Source organism: Bombina bombina, chromosome 2 (genome assembly GCF_027579735.1).
Source record: "Bombina bombina isolate aBomBom1 chromosome 2, aBomBom1.pri, whole genome shotgun sequence".
In the NCBI taxonomy this organism is placed as follows: Eukaryota; Metazoa; Chordata; class Amphibia; order Anura; family Bombinatoridae; genus Bombina; species Bombina bombina.
Genome location: NC_069500.1, coordinates 1,388,235,207 through 1,388,255,821, shown reverse-complemented (window position 1 = coordinate 1,388,255,821; position 20,615 = coordinate 1,388,235,207). Strand labels below are relative to the sequence as shown.

The window sequence follows — 20,615 nt, the reverse complement described above, 5'->3', positions numbered from 1 at the left end:
TGGAGCTGCAATCTGACACTATTTGCCTGCTGTTCCTGCCTATAGACCCATAAGTCCTCACAACTGTATATTCTCACAGTCGAGCAGGATTTTCTTAGTCAAGTTACATATCTGGGAATTTGGTATAATTGTATTTTATCCAGCGCTGTTTTTCTCACTTATATTCTCTTTGGTTTATTATTTCTAATACATGTTATTTTCTCTCTTTTCTGTCTTGCAGCCCTGAGTCTCAGAATGTGCCCAACAAATGTGCATTATGTAACAGGGTGGCATGGAATTATAAAAATCTCATAAACCTGCATTGGTCAAGAGAGTGGGGGCAATTTGTTGCATAAGTCAAGTAATTCTGATGTTTCAAATCTGCCTTTCTCTCATGTTCCTGTGGAATGTATTTCCTATGTCAGAGAAACATTAGGTTTGCAGCTTTACCTTCTATATCCTCTGATATCATTCTGAGCTACCTGCTTCTGTTGAATTTCCTGTATTTGATGCTATCAAGCAATTTATGTCTGAGTTTGCGAAACCAAAAAACAGCTGGTGGTTCCTGATAAAAAAATGTAAAAAAAATTGTTAACTAAAGAAGTTGCAAATTTGTTTTCTACACCTCCCAAATGTTCCTATATCTCGCTTGTCCAAGAGGACAATTTTTCCCACATAGGATTCAAGCTCCTATTAAAGATGCAATGGATAAGAAACTTGATTTCAATTTGAAGAGGCATTTTCTTTTACAAGGTGCTATGTTTCACTGTATTTTGTCTATGTGCTCAGTAACAAAAGCTGCAGAAAATGGTCTTGCCTCTTTTCAGGATAACATCTGCATCAAGTTATGATCAGATGATTGCGTCATTTGTTGCAGACATTGGTCAATTAATTCATTTTTATTCTGAAGCTATGAATGATCTTATGTGTTGAATGCAAGAAATATGGTTTCTACTAATCTAGCAAGAAGAGCGCTCTGGTTCAGACATTGGGGACGCTGATTCTGCATCTAAAGTGAATCTCTTGAATTTTCAGTTTGATCCCTCTATGCTTTTTGGTAAAACTTTGGATGATCTCATATCCAAAAGATCTGGGGAAAGAGTCTTTTTTACCTCAAGCTTCAAAATCCAGAAAATGTTCTACTCATTATTTTCGTCAAATGATGTAAGCTTGTGTTTCCAGAAATCAAGCTCAGAAATAATCTTATAAGGCCCAATCCTGTAAGTTCTTTTCTTTCTTAAAGAGGAAGATTTAGGGGGATGCCTACCTCAGGATAGCCATCTAAGTCTCAATGACCGTTCCTTTTCCCAAACAGCTCCTGTGGGAGCTTGTTTGGTTCTTTTCAGTCATGTCATATTCAAGATCCTTGGGTCCTAAGGATTGTATCCAGGGACTAGAATTCAGGAAGATTCCTCCACCAGTTAATTTTGTTCAATCTCCTCTTCTTCAGTATGTAGAAGATCTTCTCTCAAGAGAAATTAAGAGTTTTCTCTTTTTCAGCCTCAAGGATATTATTCCCAATTGTTTCTAATAAGGAAAAGAGATGGGGGTTAGAAACCAATTTTAGACCTCAGAGGCCTCAATCATTATCTGAGCATACAATCCTTCAAACTGGATTCAGTTCTGACTGTGATAGTTCTGATTTTTCAATGGAGTTTTCTGGTTTCCTTCTCTTAAGAGGTGTACTTTCACATCCCAATTGACACCATCATATGCATTTTCTAAGATTTTCAATCAATTCTCAGCACTACCAGTTCAGAGCCCTGCTATTTAGGAGTTCAACTGCTTCCAGAAGCTTTACAAAGATTCTTTCTCCAACGTAGGTGTGTCCAGTCCACGGCGTCATCCTTACTTGTGGGATATTCTCCTCCCCAACAGGAAATGGCAAAGAGCCCAGCAAAGCTGGTCACATGATCCCTCCTAGGCTCCGCCTTCCCCAGTCATTCTCTTTGCCGTTGTACAGGCAACATCTCCACGGAGATGGCTTAGAGTTTTTTGGTGTTTAAATTCTACACCCTCTAAGCAAGAGAGTAATACTTCTCAAACCAAGCCAGCCTGGAGGCCGATGCAAGGCTGGAACAAGGGTAAGCAGGCCAAGTCACCTGCCACTGCTACCAAAACAGCAGGAAGTGTTGGCCCCCGATCTGGGAAGGATCTGGTGGGGGGCAGACTTTCTCTCTTTGCTCAGGCTGGGGCAAGAGATGTTCAGGATCCTTGGGCGCTAGAAATAGTTTCTCAAGGTTATCTCCTGGAATTCAGGGAACTACCCCCAAGGGGAAGGTTCCACGGGTCTCAATTATCTTCGAACAGGCATTCTTACACTGTGTAGAAGACCTGTTAAGCATGGGAGTGATTCATCCTGTTCCATTAGGAGAACAAGGGATGGGTTTTTACTCCAACCTGTTCATAATTCCCAAAAAAGAGGGAACATTCAGACCTATTTTAGATCTCAAGATTCTAAACAAGTTTCTAAGGGTTTCATCATTCAAAATGGAAACCATTCGAACGATCCTTCCTACCATCCAGGAAGGTCAATTCATGACCACGGTGGACTTAAAGGATGCGTACCTACGTATTCCTATCCACAAGGAACATTTTCGGTTCCTAAGGTTCGCCTTTCTGGACAAGCATTACCTGTGGCACTTCCATTCGGATTAGCCACTGCTCCAAGGATTTTCACAAGGGTACTAGGGTCCCTTCTAGCGGTGCTAAGACCAAGGGGCATTGCAGTAGTACCTTACTTGGACGACATCCTGATTCAAGTGTCGTCTCTGTCAAAAGCAAGGGCTCATACGGACATTGTCCTAGCCTTTCTCAGATCTCACAGGTGGAAAGTGAACATAGAAAAAAGTTCTCTGTCCCCGTCAACAAGAGTTCCCTTCTTGGGAACAATAATAGTTTCCTTAGAAATGAAGGTTTTTCTGACAGAGGCCAGAAAATCAAAACTTCTAAGCTCTTGTCAGGTACTTCATTCTGTTCTTCTTCCTTCCATAGCGCAGTCCATGGAAGTAATAGGTTTGATGGTTGCGGCAATGGACATAGTTCCTTTTGCACGAATTCATCTAAGACCATTGCACCTGTGCATGCTCAGACAGTGGAATGGGGATTATACAGACTTGTCTCCGACGATACAAGTAGATCAAATAACCAGAGATTCACTCCGTTGGTGGCTGACCCTGGACAACCTGTCACAGGGAATGAGCTTCCGCAGACCAGAATAGGTCATTGTCACGACCGACGCCAGTCTGGTGGGCTGGGGCGCGGTCTGGGAACCCCTGAAAACTCAGGGTCTATGGTTTCGGGAAGACACTCTTCTCCCGATAAACATAATGGAACTGAGAGCAATATTCAATGCTCTCAAGGCTTGGCCTCGACTAGCAAAGGCCAAATTCATAAGGTTTCAATCAGACATCATGACGACTGTTACATATATCAACCATCAGGGGGTAACAAGGAGTTCCCTGGCGATGGAGGAGCATCCGGGGGAGTGGGAACTCCATCTGGAAATCTTTGCCCAAATAACTCAATTATGGGGCATTCCAGACATGGTTCTGATGGCCTCTCGTCAGAACTTCATGGTCCCTTGTTACGGGTCCAAATCCAGGGATCCCAAGGCGACTCTATTGGATACAATAGTAGCACCTTGGATCTTCAACCTAGCTTATGTATTCCCACCGTTTCCTCTCATTCCCAGGCTGGTAGCCAGGATCAATCTGGAGAGGGCTTCGGTGACCTTGATAGTTCCTGTGTGGCCACGCAGGACTTGGTATGCAGACCTGATGAATGTGACATCGGCTCCACCATGGAAGCTACCTTTGAGACAGGACCTTCTTATTCAGGGTCCATTCGAACATCCGAATCTGGTTTTCCTCCAACTGACTGCTTGGAGTTTGAACGCTTGATTTTATCAAAGCGTGGGTTTTCAGATTCTGTAATAGATACTCTTATTCAGGCTAGAAAGCCTGTAACTAGAAAAATTTACCATAATATATGGAAAAAATATCTGTTGGTGTGAATCTAAAGGATTCCCATGGAACAAGATAAAAATTCCTAAGATTCTTTCCTTTCTACAAGAAGGTTTGTAGAAAGGATTTTCTGCGAGTTCTCTGAAGGGACAGATCTCTGCTTTATCTGTTTTACTTCACAAAAGGCTGGCAGCTGTGCCAGACGTTTAAGCGTTTGTTCAGGCTCTGGTTAGAATCAAGCCTGTTTACAGACCTTTGACTCTTCCCTGGAGTCTTAATCTAGTTCTTTCAGTTCTTCAAGGGGTTCCGTTTGAACCCTTACATTCCGTAGATATTAAGTTATTATCTTGGAAAGTTTTGTTTTAGGTTGCAATTTCTTCCGCTAGAAGAGTTTCTGAGTTATCTGCTCTGCAGTGTTCTCCGCCCTATCTGGTCCATTCAGATAAGGTGGTTTTACGTACTGAGCCTGGTTTTATTCCGAAGGTTGTTTCCAACAAAAATATTAACCAGGAGATAGTTGTACCTTCTTTGTGTCTGAATCCAGTTTCATAGAAGGAACGTTTGTTACACAATTTGGACGTTGTCCGTGCTCTAAAATTCTATTTAGATGCTACAAAGGATTTCAGACAAACATCTTCCTTGTTTGTTGTTTATTCTGGTAAAAGGAGAGGTCAAAAAGCAACTTCTACCTCTCTATCTTTTTGTCTTAAAAGCATCATCAGATTGGCTTATGAGACTGCCGGACGGCAGCCTCCTGAAAGAATCACAGCTCATTCCACTAGGGCCGTGGCTTCCACATGGGCCCTTTAAGAACGAGGCTTCTGTTGATCAGATATGTAAGGCAGCGACTTGGTCTTCACTGCACACTTTTACCAAATTTTACAAATTTGATACTTTTGCTTCTTCTGAGGCTATTTTTGGGAGAAAGGTTTTGCAAACCGTGGTGCCTTCCATCTAGGTGACCTGATTTGCTCCCTCCCATCATCCGTGTCCTAAAGCTTTGGTATTGGTTCCCACAAGTAAGGATGACGCCGTGGACCGGACACACCTATGTTGGAGAAAACAGAATTTATGTTTACCTGATAAATTACTTTCTCCAACGGTGTGTCCGGTCCACGGCCCGCCCTGGTTTTTTAATCAGGTCTGATGATTTATTTTCTTTAACTACAGTCACCACGGTATCATATGATTTCTCCTATGCAAATATTCCTCCTTTACGTCGGTCGAATGACTGGGGAAGGCGGGGCCTAGGAGGGATCATGTGACCAGCTTTGCTGGGCTCTTTGCCATTTCCTGTTGGGGAGGAGAATATCCCACAAGTAAGGATGACGCCGTGGACCGGACACACCGTTGGAGAAAGTAATTTATCAGGTAAACATAAATTCTGTTTTTTCCACTTATTGCAGAAATCCGAAAGAGGGATATTCCTACTACATTATATCTGATAGCAGAAACAAAAGAACAAGCCTTGTTTCAAATGCAGTAAACTTCAGATCCTTCAGTTGTTAATTTGGCAATACATTGGAAGAAAAGCCAAGTCAATCCAGTTCAACAGTCGGTATTTTTTAGCGCATTCTTCGATACAGAATGTGGTACTGCTTCTCTTTCTCGGAGGAAAGAAAAGAGTTGATAACATTTTCCAAGCGTCTTCTAGCTTTCAGGGATATGTCAACCAGGAAGTGGATGAAATTACTAGGGAAAATGGCATCCACAATCCATTAGGTTAGATTGGACTGTTGGAGGATGAGGCTATTTTCAGATCTTTTTCTACAACAATTTCCTCTGTCTCAACGGATCACTTTTCCAAACTTTTTGAAACAATGCCTGCAGTGGTGGCTTCTCCAGTAAAATCTTTCCCAGGACTTGAGTCTTGAAGAACCTCAATGGATCCAGGTCACAACAGATTGATTTCAGAGGATCACAGGAAGATATGTAAGGAAGAAAAAAGGACAAATATAGTGAAGTTTTTTTGGATCAACTAATCCAATCCCACAGGGAACAATAATCACATTGGAGAGAGCTATAACTAAGCTCTTAGTGATGCTGCAGGTAGGTATAAAGCCTCACGACTCACAAGGATAGTCCTAGAATATAGTAGTAAAATATTTTATTAAAAACAAGGATAGAAAAACAGACTGTATTAGTCAGATACTAAATGGGCATAAGACAAACCGGCAAAAGCAAACAGCTTTACCATTTGCAATCATCCGGAAGCCCTAAAGTTCTGACCGTTAGGTAATACAAATGTCCGTATATGTCCACAAAAGTCCAACGCACGTTTCACTGGTCTAATGCCAGCCTTTTCAAGATTGAAGAAGATTGTAGATAGGAAACCTTTGTATACCTAGGATGTTGTGAGTTGTATGCAATGTTATGTGGAGAGATCTAAGGAGATTTGTCATTTAAATTGTCTCTTCATAATCCCTTCTGGTCCAAGAAGGGGAAATCTGCCAACCAAATTAATATCTGCTTAGATTGTTCGGTGCCTTTCAAGAGCCTATCAGCTTCAAAGCAAGCAAGTTCCTGATAGTTAGCGAGCACATTCTATTTAGGCACTAGCAACATCCTAGGCATTCCACAATGTAACTTCTGGGGATCTGTCAGGCCGCAGTATGGAAGACTTCTATAACTTTCATCACTCACTATAAATTGGATGTGGTTCAATCTTCTTCCTCAAAGTTTGGGAAGAAATGTATTCAGCACTTTTTAAAATAAATTTATATTTTTGCAGTGTTCTTTGTCATGTGTTTTTTTGTTTGTTGTTTTTTTTTTTTCCTCCCACCCTAAGAACCTTTTAAGCGTTGGTAATCTCTGACCTGTTAAGTGATTGCTAGGTAGGCTAAGATAGCAAGAAATTAAAAACATAAAAAACGAAATTTCTCTTGCAAGGTGTATCCAGTCCACGGATTCATCCTTTACTTGTGGGATATTCTCATTCCCTACAGAAAGTGGCTCCACCCCCCAGTCATTCTCTTTGCCTGCTCTAAGCACTAGGGTCTCTCTACGGGAGGGTAAAGTGAATGTGGTGTTAGAATTGTAGTTTTTATTATCTTCAATCAAAAATTTGTTATTTTAAATGGTACCGGTTTGTACTATTTACTCTCTAGCAGAAAAGTGATGAAGATTTCTGCTGAGAGGAAAATGATTTTAGCATGTTGTAACTAAAATACTAAAACCCACTGCTGTTCCCACACAGGACTGAGGAGTACCAGAAAACTTCAGTTGGGGGGAGCGGTTTGCAGGGTAATCTGCAATGAGGTATGTTCAGTCATTTATTTCTAGACAAGACTGAGATAATGCTAGAAGAGACTGACAATATCCCCATGAGGGGAGGGTAAGCTATGTTCACAGACTTAGTAAGGAATTGAATGCTTACATAACAGGGCTAATTATGCTGGTTGACACTGATTCAGGGCAATCGATTATTTATTCAAGAAAAATATTGTTTGTAGACACTTTGAAAGTCCTTTTGGGGTTCTTTCTGGGGTTATTACCCACATGGCTGGTTTTTATTCACTTAAGAGTGATTTACTAGGCCTCACAGCTCCGGAGTAGAGGGGCCTAATTCCGCGCCTCAGATGCGCAGATAGAACTGCAGAGAAGTTCATGCTGCTTCACATGGAGGGTCCTGCTGCTGTTTGAGGGCCTTATAGAAGCTATTTTCCCCTAAATCTGATCCCTAAGGGCAGGTAGGGCCACAGCAAGGCTGTACTATTTTTAACCGGGTGTTGGCTTTAGGCTGCTCCGGTTTGGGCATTAAGCGGTTAATCGTTTTGAAACTTGTGGTGCAATCTTATTAAGGCTTTAGGTACATACTGTGAAAATTTCAGGAGAATTGCTGCATTTTTCACTGTTTTGTAAAATTGTGTGCTCTTTTTATCTCTTAAAGGTACAGTAACGTTTTTTTTTTTTCAAATTGTGTTTTTTTATTTGATTAAAGTGATTTCCAAGCCTGCTTGTGTATATTACTAGTCAATTAAACATGTCTGACACTAAGGAAAATCCTTGTTCAATGTGTTTAGAAGCCATGGTGGAACCCCCTCTCAGAATGTGTCCCACTTGTACTGATATGTCTATACACTTTAAAGATCATATTGTTGCACTTAAGAATGTGGCCCAAGATGATTCTCAGACTGAAGGTAACGAGGGTAGCCCGTCTGCCTCTCCCCAAGTGTCACAACCAGTTACGCCCGCGCAAGCGACGCCTAGTACCTCTAGTGCGTCTAACCCTTTTACATTACAAGACTTAGCGGCAGTCATGGATAATTCTCTTACAGCCTTCTTATCTAAACCGTCCGTGTTACCCGCAAAGCGTAATAGCTCCGTTTTAAGAACAGATTATGAGCATTCTGACGCTTTGGTAGCCGTATCCGATATACCCTCACAACGCTCTGAAGTGGGAGCGAGGGATTTGATATCTGAGGGAGAAGTCTCTGATTCAGGAAGGGTTCCTCATCAGACAGAACACCTCCGCGTTTTGCTTAGGGAGGTATTAGCTACTCTGGATGACTGCGACCCTTTAGTGATCCCAGAGAAATTGTGTAAAATGGACAAGTACCTAGAGGTCCCTGTTTACACGGATACGTTTCCGGTCCCTAAGAGAATTGCGGATATCGTTACTAGGGAGTGGGATAGACCAGGGATTCCCTTTGCTCCCCCTCCTGTTTTTAAGAAAAAGTTTCCCATACCTGACTCTGTGCGGGACTCGTGGCAGACGGTCCCTAAGGTGGAGGGGGCTGTTTCTACACTTGCTAAACGCACAACCATACCAATTGAAGACAGTTGTGCTTTTAAAGACCCTATGGATAAGAAGTTAGAGGGTTTACTTAAGAAAATTTTTGTTCAACAAGGTTTTCTTCTCCAACCTATTGCCTGCATTATTCCTGTAACTACTGCAGCTGCTTTCTGGTTTGAGGCGCTGGAAGACTCGCTCCAGGCGGAGACCTCATATGAGGAAATTATGGATAGAATTAAGGCTCTAAAGCTAGCTAATTCTTTTATCACTGACGGCGCTTTCCAAATAGCTAAGTTAGCGGCAAAAAATTCAGGTTTCTCCTGTTAAGTGTAGTCAGTCCACGGGTCATCCATTACCTATGGGATTATAACTCCTCCCTAACAGGAAGTGCAAGAGGATCACCCAAGCAGAGCTGCTATATAGCTCCTCCCCTCTACGTCATACCCAGTCATTCTCTTGCACCTAACTAATAGATAGGATGTGTGAGAGGAGTGTGGTTATTAAATTTAGTTTTTATTTCTTCAATCAAAAGTTTGTTGTTTTAAACGGCACCGGAGTGTGTTGTTTTTTCTCAGGCAGTATTAGAAGAAGAATCTACCTGAGTTTGTGTATGATCTTAGCGGTCGTAACTAAGATCCATTTGCTGTTCTCGGCCATTCTGAGGAGTGAGGTAACTTCAGAACAGGGGACAGCGGGCAGGGTTCACCTGCAAAGAGGTATGTTGCAGTATATTATTTTCTAAGGAATGGAATTGACTGAGAAAATACTGCTAATACCGATATAATGTAAGTACAGCCTTAAATGCAGTAGTAGCAACTGGTATCAGGCTGTTATGTATGTATGTTGGCACTGAGGTATTTCTGGGGAATGGCACTTCACTAAGAAAATACTGTATACATATAACTCATAGCCTTTCTGCAGTGAGAGCGACTAGCAACAGGCTTTTAATATCATTTCATATATTTATATTAAAACGTTTACTGGCAGGTTAATCGTTTTTTTCTCTGAGGTACTTGGTGAAAAATTTTATGGGCATTATTTTCCACTTGGCTGTCGTTTATTTTGAATAAAATCAGTTTACTGAGCTTCCCCACTGTTGTATTATGAGTGGGAGGGGCCTATTTTGGCGCTTTTACTACGCATTAAAAATTCAGTCACAGTCTTCCTTATTCTCCCTGCATGATCCAGGACGTCTCTACAGAGCTCAGGGGTCTCCAAAACTAGTTTGAGGGAGGTAATCACTCACAGCAGACCAGTGAGACTGTGCTTTGACTGTGATAAAAACGTTATATATTTTATTATCCGTTTTTTTGGTATTAAGGGGTTAATAATCCATTTGCTAATGGGTGCAATCCTTTGCTAAATTTATACATTTCATGTGAAAAACTGATTGCTATAACTAATCCGGTTCATTGTTATTTCAACTGTGACAGTTTTGTGTGCTTCTTAAAGGCACAGTAACGTTTTTTATATTGCTTGTAAATTTATTTGAAAAGTATTTTCCAAGCTTGCTAGTCTAATTGCTAGTTTGTTAAACATGTCTGACACAGAGGAATCTCTTTGTGCAATATGTTCTAAGGCCAATGTGGAGCCCAATAGAAATTTATGTACTAATTGCATTGATGCTACTTTATATAAAAGCCAATCTGTACATGTTAAGAAAAATTCACCAGACAACGAGGGGGAAGTTATGCCGACTAACTTGCCTCACGTGTCAGTACCTGCATCTCCCGCTCAGGAGGTGCGTGATATTGTAACGCCAAGTACATCAGGGCGGCCATTACAAATCACTTTGCAAGACATGGCTAATGTTATGACTGAAGTTTTATCTAAATTGCCAGAACTTAGGGGTAAACGAGACCACTCTGGGGTGAGAACAGAGTGCGCTGATAATACTAGGGCCATGTCTGATACTGCGTCACAATTTGCAGAACATGAAGACGGAGAGCTTCATTCTGTGGGTGACGGATCTGATCCAAATAAACTGGATTCAGACATTTCAAATTTTAAATTTAAGCTTGAGAACCTCCGTGTGTTACTAGGGGAGGTGTTAGCGGCTCTGAATGATTGTAACACGGTTGCAATCCCAGAGAAAATATGTAGGTTGGATAAATATTTTGCGGTACCAACGTGTACTGACGTTTTTCCTATACCTAAAAGACTTACTGAAATTGTTAACAAGGAGTGGGATAGACCCGGTGTGCCTTTCTCACCCCCTCCTATATTCAGAAAAATGTTTCCAATAGACGCCACCACACGGGACTTATGGCAGACGGTCCCTAAGGTGGAGGGAGCAGTTTCTACTTTAGCTAAGCGTACCACTATCCCGGTGGAGGATAGCTATGCCTTTTTAGATCCAATGGATAAAAAGTTAGAGGGTTACCTTAAGAAAATGTTTGTTCAACAAGGTTTTATATTGCAACCCCTTGCATGCATTGCGCCGGTCACGGCAGCGGCGGCATTCTGGTTTGAGTCTCTGGAAGAGACCCTTGAAACAGCTCCATTGGATGAGATTACAAACAAGCTTAAAGCCCTTAAGCTAGCTAATTCATTTATTTCTGATGCCGTAGTACATCTAACTAAGCTTACGGCTAAGAATTCCGGATTCGCCATTCAGGCGCGCAGAGCGCTGTGGCTAAAATCCTGGTCAGCCGATGTGACTTCTAAATCTAAATTGCTTAACATACCTTTCAAAGGGCAGACATTATTCGGGCCCGGTTTGAAAGAAATTATCGCTGACATTACTGGAGGTAAGGGCCATGCCCTGCCTCAAGACAGAGCCAAACCAAGGGCTAGACAGTCTAATTTTCGTGCCTTTCGTAACTTCAAGGCAGGAGCAGCATCAACTTCCTCCGCTCCAAAACAGGAAGGAACTGTTGCTCGCTACAGACAGGGCTGGAAACCTAACCAGACCTGGAACAAGGGCAAGCAGGCCAGAAAACCTGCTGCTGCCCCTAAGACAGCATGAAGTGAGGGCCCCCAATCCGGAAACGGATCTAGTAGGGGGCAGACTTTCTCTCTTCGCCCAGGCTTGGGCAAGAGATGTCCAGGATCCCTGGGCGTTAGAGATCATATCTCAGGGATATCTTCTGGACTTCAAAGCTTCTCCTCCAAAAGGGAGATTTCATCTTTCAAGGTTGTCAACAAACCAGATAAAGAAAGAGGCGTTTCTACGCTGTGTACAAGATCTTTTACTAATGGGAGTGATCCACCCGGTTCCGCGGTCGGAACACGGACAGGGGTTTTACTCAAATCTGTTTGTGGTTCCCAAGAAAGAAGGAACCTTCAGACCAATCTTGGATTTAAAGATCCTAAACAAATTCCTAAGAGTTCCATCGTTCAAAATGGAAACTATTCGGACAATCTTACCCATGATCCAAAAGGGTCAGTACATGACCACAGTGGATTTAAAGGATGCCTACCTTCACATACCGATTCACAAGGATCATTACCGGTACCTAAGGTTTGCCTTTCTAGACAGGCATTACCAGTTTGTAGCTCTTCCCTTCGGGTTAGCTATTGCTCCAAGAATCTTCACAAAGGTTCTGGGGTCTCTTCTGGCGGTACTAAGACCGCGAGGAATATCGGTAGCTCCGTACCTAGACGACATTCTGATACAAGCGTCAAGTTTCCAAACTGCCAAGTCTCATACAGAGTTAGTACTGGCATTTCTAAGGTCACATGGGTGGAAAGTGAACGAGGAAAAGAGTTCTCTATTGCCACTCACAAGAGTTCCCTTCTTAGGGACTCTTATAGATTCTGTAGAAATGAAGACTTATCTGACAGAGGTCAGGTTAACAAAACTTCTAAATGCCTGCCGGGTCCTTCATTCCATTCCACGCCCGTCAGTGGCTCAATGCATGGAGGTAATCGGCTTAATGGTAGCGGCAATGGACATAGTTCCCTTTGCACGCCTGCATCTCAGACCACTGCAATTGTGCATGCTAAGTCAGTGGAATGGGGACTACTCAGATTTGTCCCCTATGCTGAATCTGGATCAAGAGACAAGAAATTCTCTTCTATGGTGGCTCTCTCGGCCACATCTATCCAAGGGGATGCCTTTCAGCAGGCCAGATTGGACAATTGTAACAACAGACGCCAGCCTGATAGGTTGGGGCGCTGTCTGGAATTCCCTGAAGACTCAGGGATCTTGGACTCAGGAGGAGAGTCTCCTTCCCATAAATATTCTGGAATTAAGAGCAGTTTTCAATGCCCTTCTGGCTTGGCCTCAGTTAGCAACTCTGAGGTTCATCAGGTTTCAGTCGGACAACATCACGACTGTGGCTTACATCAACCATCAGGGAGGGACAAGGAGTTCCCTAGCAATGATGGAAGTCTCGAAGATAATTCACTGGGCAGAGTCTCACTCTTGCCACCTATCAGCGATCCACATCCCAGGCGTGGAGAACTGGGAAGCGGATTATCTAAGTCGCCAGACTTTTCATCCGGGGGAGTGGGAACTTCATCCGGAGATCTTTGCCCAAATTCTTCGGCGTTGGGGCAAACCAGATCTGGATCTCATGGCGTCTCGCCAGAACGCCAAACTTCCTTATTACGGATCCAGGTCCAGAGATCCGGGAGCGGTTCTGATAGATGCTCTGACAGCACCTTGGGTCTTCAACATGGCTTATGTGTTTCCACCCTTCCCGATGCTTCCTCGATTGATTGCCAGGATCAAACAGGAGAGAGCATCAGTGATTCTAATAGCGCCTGCGTGGCCACGCAGGACCTGGTATGCAGACCTAGTGGACATGTCGTCCTGTCCACCATGGTCTCTACCTCTGAGACAGGACCTTCTGGTGCAGGGTCCTTTCAAACATCCAAATCTAATTTCTCTGAGGCTGACTGCATGGAGATTGAACGCTTGATTCTATCAAAGCGTGGATTCTCGGAGTCAGTGATTGATACCTTGATACAGGCTAGGAAGCCTGTTACCAGGAAAATTTACCATAAAATATGGCGCAAATACTTGCATTGGTGCGAATCCAAGAGTTACTCATGGAGTAAGGTTAGGATTCCTAGGATATTGTCCTTTCTACAAGAAGGTTTAGAAAAGGGTTTATCCGCTAGTTCGTTAAAGGGACAGATCTCAGCTTTGTCCATCCTTTTACACAAACGTCTGTCAGAAGTTCCAGGCGTTCAGGCTTTTTGTCAGGCTTTGGCCAGGATTAAGCCGGTGTTTAAAACGGTTGCTCCGCCATGGAGTTTAAACTTAGTTCTTAACGTTTTACAGGGTGTTCCGTTTGAACCCCTTCATTCCATTGATATCAAACTATTATCTTGGAAAGTTCTGTTTTTAATGGCTATTTCCTCGGCTCGAAGAGTCTCTGAGTTATCTGCCTTACATTGTGATTCTCCTTATCTGATTTTCCATTCAGACAAGGTAGTTCTGCGTACTAAACCTGGGTTTTTACCTAAGGTAGTTACCAACAGGAATATCAATCAAGAGATTGTTGTTCCATCATTGTGCCCTAACCCTTCTTCAAAGAAGGAACGACTTCTGCACAATCTGGACGTTGTCCGTGCCCTGAAATTTTATTTACAGGCAACTAAAGATTTTCGACAAACTTCTTCCCTGTTTGTCGTGTATTCTGGACAGAGGAGAGGTCAAAAGGCTTCGGCCACCTCTCTCTCTCTTTTTGGCTGCGTAGCATAATACGTTTAGCCTATGAGACTGCTGGACAGCGGCCTCCTGAAAGAATTACAGCTCATTCTACCAGAGCTGTGGCTTCCACTTGGGCCTTTAAGAATGAGGCCTCTGTTGAACAGATTTGCAAGGCTGCGACTTGGTCTTCACTTCACACTTTTTCCAAATTTTACAAATTTGACACTTTTGCTTCTTCGGAGGCTATTTTTGGGAGAAAGGTTCTTCAGGCAGTGGTTCCTTCCGTGTAAAGAGCCTGCCTGTCCCTCCCGTCATCCGTGTACTTTTAGCTTTGGTATTGGTATCCCATAGGTAATGGATGACCCGTGGACTGACTACACTTAACAGGAGAAAACATTATTTATGCTTACCTGATAAATTCCTTTCTCCTGTAGTGTAGTCAGTCCACGGCCCGCCCTGTTTTTTATGGCAGGTCTAAATTTTAAATTATACTCCAGTCACCACTGCACCCTATAGTTTCTCCTTTCTCGTTTGGTTTTCGGTCGAATGACTGGGTATGACGTAGAGGGGAGGAGCTATATAGCAGCTCTGCTTGGGTGATCCTCTTGCACTTCCTGTTAGGGAGGAGTTATAATCCCATAGGTAATGGATGACCCGTGGACTGACTACACTACAGGAGAAAGGAATTTATCAGGTAAGCATAAATTATGTTTTCGCCATTTTGGCGCGCAGGGCGCTATGGCTAAAGTCCTGGTCGGCCGATGTGTAGTCTAAATCCAAGCTTTTGAACATTCCTTTCAAAGGAAAGACCCTCTTCGGGCCTGAATTGAAAGAGATTATTTCAGATATCACCGGGGGAAAAGGCCATGCTCTCCCTCAGGACAAGCCCTTTAAGACAAAGAACAAAGCTAATTTTCGTTTCTTTCGCAATTTCAGGAACTTCATCCTCTTCGGCTGCAAAGCAAGAGGGTAACGCTTCACAGTCCAAGTCAACCTGGAAACCTTACCAGGGCTGGAATAAGGGTAAACAGGCCAAAAAGCCTGCAGCTGCCACCAAGACAGCATGAAGGGGTAGCCCCCGATCCGGGACCGGATCTAGTAGGGGGCAGACTCTCTCTCTTCGCTCAGGCCTGGGCAAGAGATGTACACGATCCTTGGGCATTAGAGATTGTAGCCCAGGGATACCTTTTAGAATTCAAGAACTCTCCTCCAAGGGAAAGGTTCCACATTTCTCGTCTGTCTACAGATCAGACAAAGAAAGAGGCGTTTTTACGCTGTGTAGAAGATCTACATACAATGGGAGTGATCCACCCAGTTCCAATTGCAGAACAAGGACTGGGGTTTTACTCAAACCTGTTTGTGGTTCCCAAAAAAGAAGGAACTTTCAGACCAATCCTGGATCTCAAAATTCTAAACAAATTCCTCAGAGTCCCATCATTCAAGATGGAGACCATTCGGACAATCTTACCAATGATCCAGGAGGGTCAATATATGACTACCGTGGATCTAAAGGATGCATATCTGCATATTCCTATCCACAAAGATCATCACCAGTTTCTCAGGTTCGCCTTTCTGGACAAGCATTATCAGTTTGTGGCTCTTCCTTTCGGGTTGGCCACTGCTCCCAGAATTTTCATAAAGGTGCTAGGGTCCCTCCTGGCGGTTCTAAGACCGCGGGGCATAGCAGTGGCGCCTTACCTAGACGACATCTTAATTCAGGCGTCGACTTTCCAAAGAACCAAGTCTCACACGGAGATCGTATTGGCCTTTCTGAGGTCTCACGGGTGGAAGGTGAACGTCAAAAAGAGTTCTCTCTCCCCCCTCACAAGAGTTCCATTCCTAGGAACACTGATAGACTCGGTAGAAATGAAAATATTTCTGACGGAGGTCAGAAAGTTAAAACTGTTAACTACTTGCCGAGCTCTTCATTCCATTCCTCGGCCATCTGTACCTCAGTGCATGGAGACAATCGGACTAATGGTAGCGGCAATGAACATAGTCCCTTTTGCTCGGATACACCTCAGAGCACTGCAACAGTGCAACTATGCATGCTCAAACAGTGGAATGGGGATTATGCAGATTTGTCTCCTCAAATTCAGTTGGACCAGGAGACCAGAGATTCTCTTCTCTGGTGGTTGTCTCAGGATCACCTGTCTCAGGGAATATGTTTCCGCAGGCCAGAGTGGATCATTGTAACGACCGACGCCAGTCTGTTGGGCTGGGGTGCGGTCTGGGACTCCCTGAAAGCTCAGGGCTTATGGTCTCGGGAAGAAACTCTTCTCCCGATAAACATTCTGGAACTGAGGGCGATATTCAACGCTCTTCAGGCATGGCCTCAACTAGCTGCGGCCAAATTCATCAGATTTCAGTCAGACAACATCACGACTGTAGCTTACGTCAATCATCAGGGGGGAACAAAGAGTTCCCTAGCAATGATGGAAGTAGCCAGAATAATCAGGTGGGCGGAGGATCACTCCTGCCATCTCTCAGCAATTCACATCCCAGGAGTAGACAACTGGGAGGCGGATTTTCTAAGTCGTCAGACTTTTCACCCGGGGGAGTGGGAACTCCACCCGGAGGTATTTGCCCAGCTGACTCAGCTTTGGGGCACTCCAGAGTTGGATCTGATGGCGTCTTGTCAGAACACCAAACTTCCTCTCTACGGGTCCAGGTCCCGGGATTCCAAGGCGGTATTGATAGATGCTCTAGCAGCGCCTTGGTCCTTCAATTTGGCATATGTTTTTCCACCGTTTCCTCTCCTCCCACGTCTGGTTGCCAGAATCAAGCAGGAGAAGGCTTCAGTGATTCTGATAGCACCTGCGTGGCCACGCAGGACTTGGTATGCAGACCTAGTGGACATGTCATCTGTTCCACCATGGACATTGCCAATGAGGCAGGATCTTCTGATACAGGGTCTGTTCAAGCATCCAAATTTAGTTTCTCTACGTCTGACTGCTTGGAGATTGAACGTTTAATTCTATCAAAGCGTGGGTTCTCTGAGTCAGTTATAGATACTCTGATTCAGGCTAGAAAGCATGTCACCAGGAAAATCTACCATAAGATATGGCGGAAATATCTTTGTTGGTGTGAATCCAAGGGTTACTCATGGAGTAAGATTAGGATTCCCAGGATATTGTCCTTTCTCCAAGAAGGATTGGAGAAAGGATTGTCAGCTAGTTCCTTAAAAGGACAAATATCTGCTTTGTCTATCCTATTACACAAGCGTCTGGCAGAGGTACTAGAAGAGTTTCAGAATTATCTGCCTTACAGTGTGATTCACCTTACCTGGTGTTCCACGCAGATAAGGTAGTTTTGCGTACCAAGCCTGGTTTTCTTCCTAAAGTTGTTTCTAACAAGAATATTAACCAGGAAATAATTGTTCCTTCTCTGTGTCCTAATACATCTTCGAAGAAGGAACGTCTATTACACAATCTTGATGTAGTTCGTGCTTTAAAGTTCTATTTACAAGCAGCTAAGGATTTCAGACAAGCATCTTCCTTGTTTGTTATCTTTTCGGGTAAGAGGAGAGGTCAGAAAGCGACTGCTATCTCTTTCCTTTTGGCTGAAAAGCATCATCCGTTTGGCATATGAGACTGCTGGCCAGCAGCCTCTTGAAAGAATTACTGCTCATTCTACCAGAGCAGTGGCTTCCACATGGGCTTTCAAAAATGAGGCTTGTGTTGAACAGATTTGTAAGGCAGCGACTTGGTCTTCACTGCACACTTTTGCCAAATTTTACAAATTCGATACTTTTGCTTCTTCGGAGGCTATTTTTGGGAGAAAGGTTTTGCAAGCAGTGGTGCCTTCCATTTAAGGTACCTGTCTTGTTCCCTCCCTTCATCCGTGTCCTAAAGCTTTGGTATTGGTATCCCACAAGTAAAGGATGAATCCGTGGACTGGATACACCTTGCAAGAGAAAACAGAATTTATGCTTACCTGATAAATTACTTTCTCTTGCGGTGTATCCAGTCCACGGCCCGGCCTGGCATTTAAGTCAGGTAAAAAATTTTTTGTTTAAACTACAGTCACCACTGCACCCTATGGTTTCTCTTTTTTCTTCCTAACCTTTGGTCGAATGACTGGGGGGTGGAGCTAGAGGGGGAGCTATATGGACAGCTCTGCTGTGTGCTCTCTTTGCCACTTCCTGTAGGGAATGAGCATATCCCACAAGTAAAGGATGAATCCGTGGACTGGATACACTGCAAGAGAAAGTAATTTATCAGGTAAGCATAAATTCTGTTTTCTATATCTTAGCCTATACCTTAGCTAGCACTTATCAGAGGTTGCCTACCCTTTTTACTTTCCTTTCTTAGATGGGCAAACCTAGGAATGAGGTGGCAAGGTAAGGTGTTCTCTTATATCTAGGTTTAAGGGGCATGGCACCGTTCCATATATGCCCTCTTTCCTGGTAAGTGCTAGCTAGGATATAGACTAAGATATAGACATTTCTGTTTTTTTGTTTTTTTATTTTCTTTTGCCGCTTGTTATATATAATTATTATTTTTTTTTTTACAGCTATCAAGAACTTCAGCAAAGCATTTCCTTTTTTCGGTAATATATACCACATCATGGGTAGAGTCAAGTTCTCAGGTACAAGAAAATATTTCTTTAAGATGTTATGTATCACAGAGTAACCTTGCATTTCAGTAAATACATGTGAAACTGTTTATTATTTGATTAATTTATGTTATGTTATCTAGGGATTTAAAGTGGATTTGTAATTGAGATTCTTTTTTTTTATATATATGTTTCTTAAATTGATTGTTATTTAGATATAAGAAGTATAACTACCTAGGTTGTGGATTAGTAGTTCTTTTGTTACCAACATGAAACTGTATATACATACATGTCTCTCATATAAATCCTTAAAGGGACAGTCTAGGCCAAAATAAACTTTCATGATTCAGATAGAGCATGTAATTTTAAACAATTTTCCCATTTACTTTTATCACCAATTTTGCTTTGTTCCTTTGGTATTCTTAGTTGAAAGCTTAACCTAGGAGGTTCATATGCTAATTTCTTAGAACTTGAAGGCCACCTCTTTTCAGAATGCATTTTAACAGTTTTTCACCACTAGAGGGTGTTAGTTCATATAGATAACACTGTGCTCGTGCACGTGAAGTTATCTGGGAGCAGGCACTGATTGGCTAAACTTCAAGTCTGTCAAAAGAACTGAAATAAAGGGGCAGTTTGCAGAGGCTTAGATACAAGATAATCACAGAGGTTAAAAGTATATTAATATAACTGTGTTGGTTTTGCAAAACTGGGGAATGGGAAATAAAAGGATTATTTTTTAAAACAATAAAAATTCTGGTGTAGACTGTCCCTTTAAATACTCAAAGGGACATGAAACACAAAATTTGTTTCAGGATTTAGATAGTGCATGTTATTTTACTTCTATTATCTAATTTGCTTGGTTCCTTGTTATCCTTTGTTGAAAATAATACCTAGGTAGTCTCATGAGCAGCAATGCAATACTGTGAGCTAACTGCTGACTGGTAGATTCACATATATGCCAGTTTTCATTGGCTCACCAGATATCTATCTATTGGGTACTTATAGAGCGCAAACTAATCACCCGTGAGGGTCTCAAGGCGCTAAGGGAAAGCGGAGGGGGGAATGGGGGGAGGGGATGGGTATTCAGTCGAAGAGCCAGGTTTTGAGGTCCTTTCTGAACTTTGTAAGGGAGGTGGGTTGTCTGAGGTGCAGCGGGAGGGTGTTCCATGTCTTTGCTGCCATGTGGGAGAAGGATCTTCCGCCTGCTGTGGATTTGCTGATGCGAGGGATGACTTTGAGTGCTTGGTCGGCTAATTGATCTGGCGGGGGTCTAGAAATTTACACGGTGGTTGATGTATTCGGGTCCGATGTTGTGTAGGGCCTTGAAGGTGATTCTCTTGTTGATGGGGAGCCAGTGAAGGTTAGTTAGGTGTTTGGTGATGTGGCATTGGAGAGGGATGTCGAGGATGAGTCTGGCTGAGGCGTTCTAGATACGTTGGAGTCTCTTTTGGAGTTTGATGGTGGCGCCTGCGTAGAGTGCATTGCCGTAGTCCAACCGACTGCTGACAAGGGCGTGGGTTTTTTTTGGTTTCGGTAGGGATCCACTTGAAGATTTTTCGTAGCAAGTGGAGAATGTGGAAGCATGTTAAGGTGATGGCATTGATTTGTCAGTCCATGGAGAGTGAGGAGTCAAGGATGAAGCCTAGATTTCGTGCGTGGTCGGTTGGGGTTGGAGGGTGACCGAGTGCTGTGGGCCACCAGGAGTCGTCCTATGCAGATTTATTGGGTCAGAGGAGGAGGACTTTGGTTTTGTCTGTGTTCAGTTTGAGCCGGT

At 43.1% G+C, this 20,615-nt stretch overlaps 1 protein-coding gene across 1 annotated transcript in view; it reads left to right on the top strand.

Moving 5' to 3' along the window:
* The window catches only part of DNAAF9 (dynein axonemal assembly factor 9), a 643,469-nt gene that overhangs the window by 568,936 nt on the left and 53,918 nt on the right, over positions 1–20,615 (top strand). Inside the window, exon 33 of the mRNA XM_053704320.1 lies at positions 18,800–18,874. Within this exon, the coding sequence (XP_053560295.1) occupies positions 18,800–18,874 (75 nt within the window). The remainder of the gene's footprint in view (positions 1–18,799; positions 18,875–20,615) is intronic.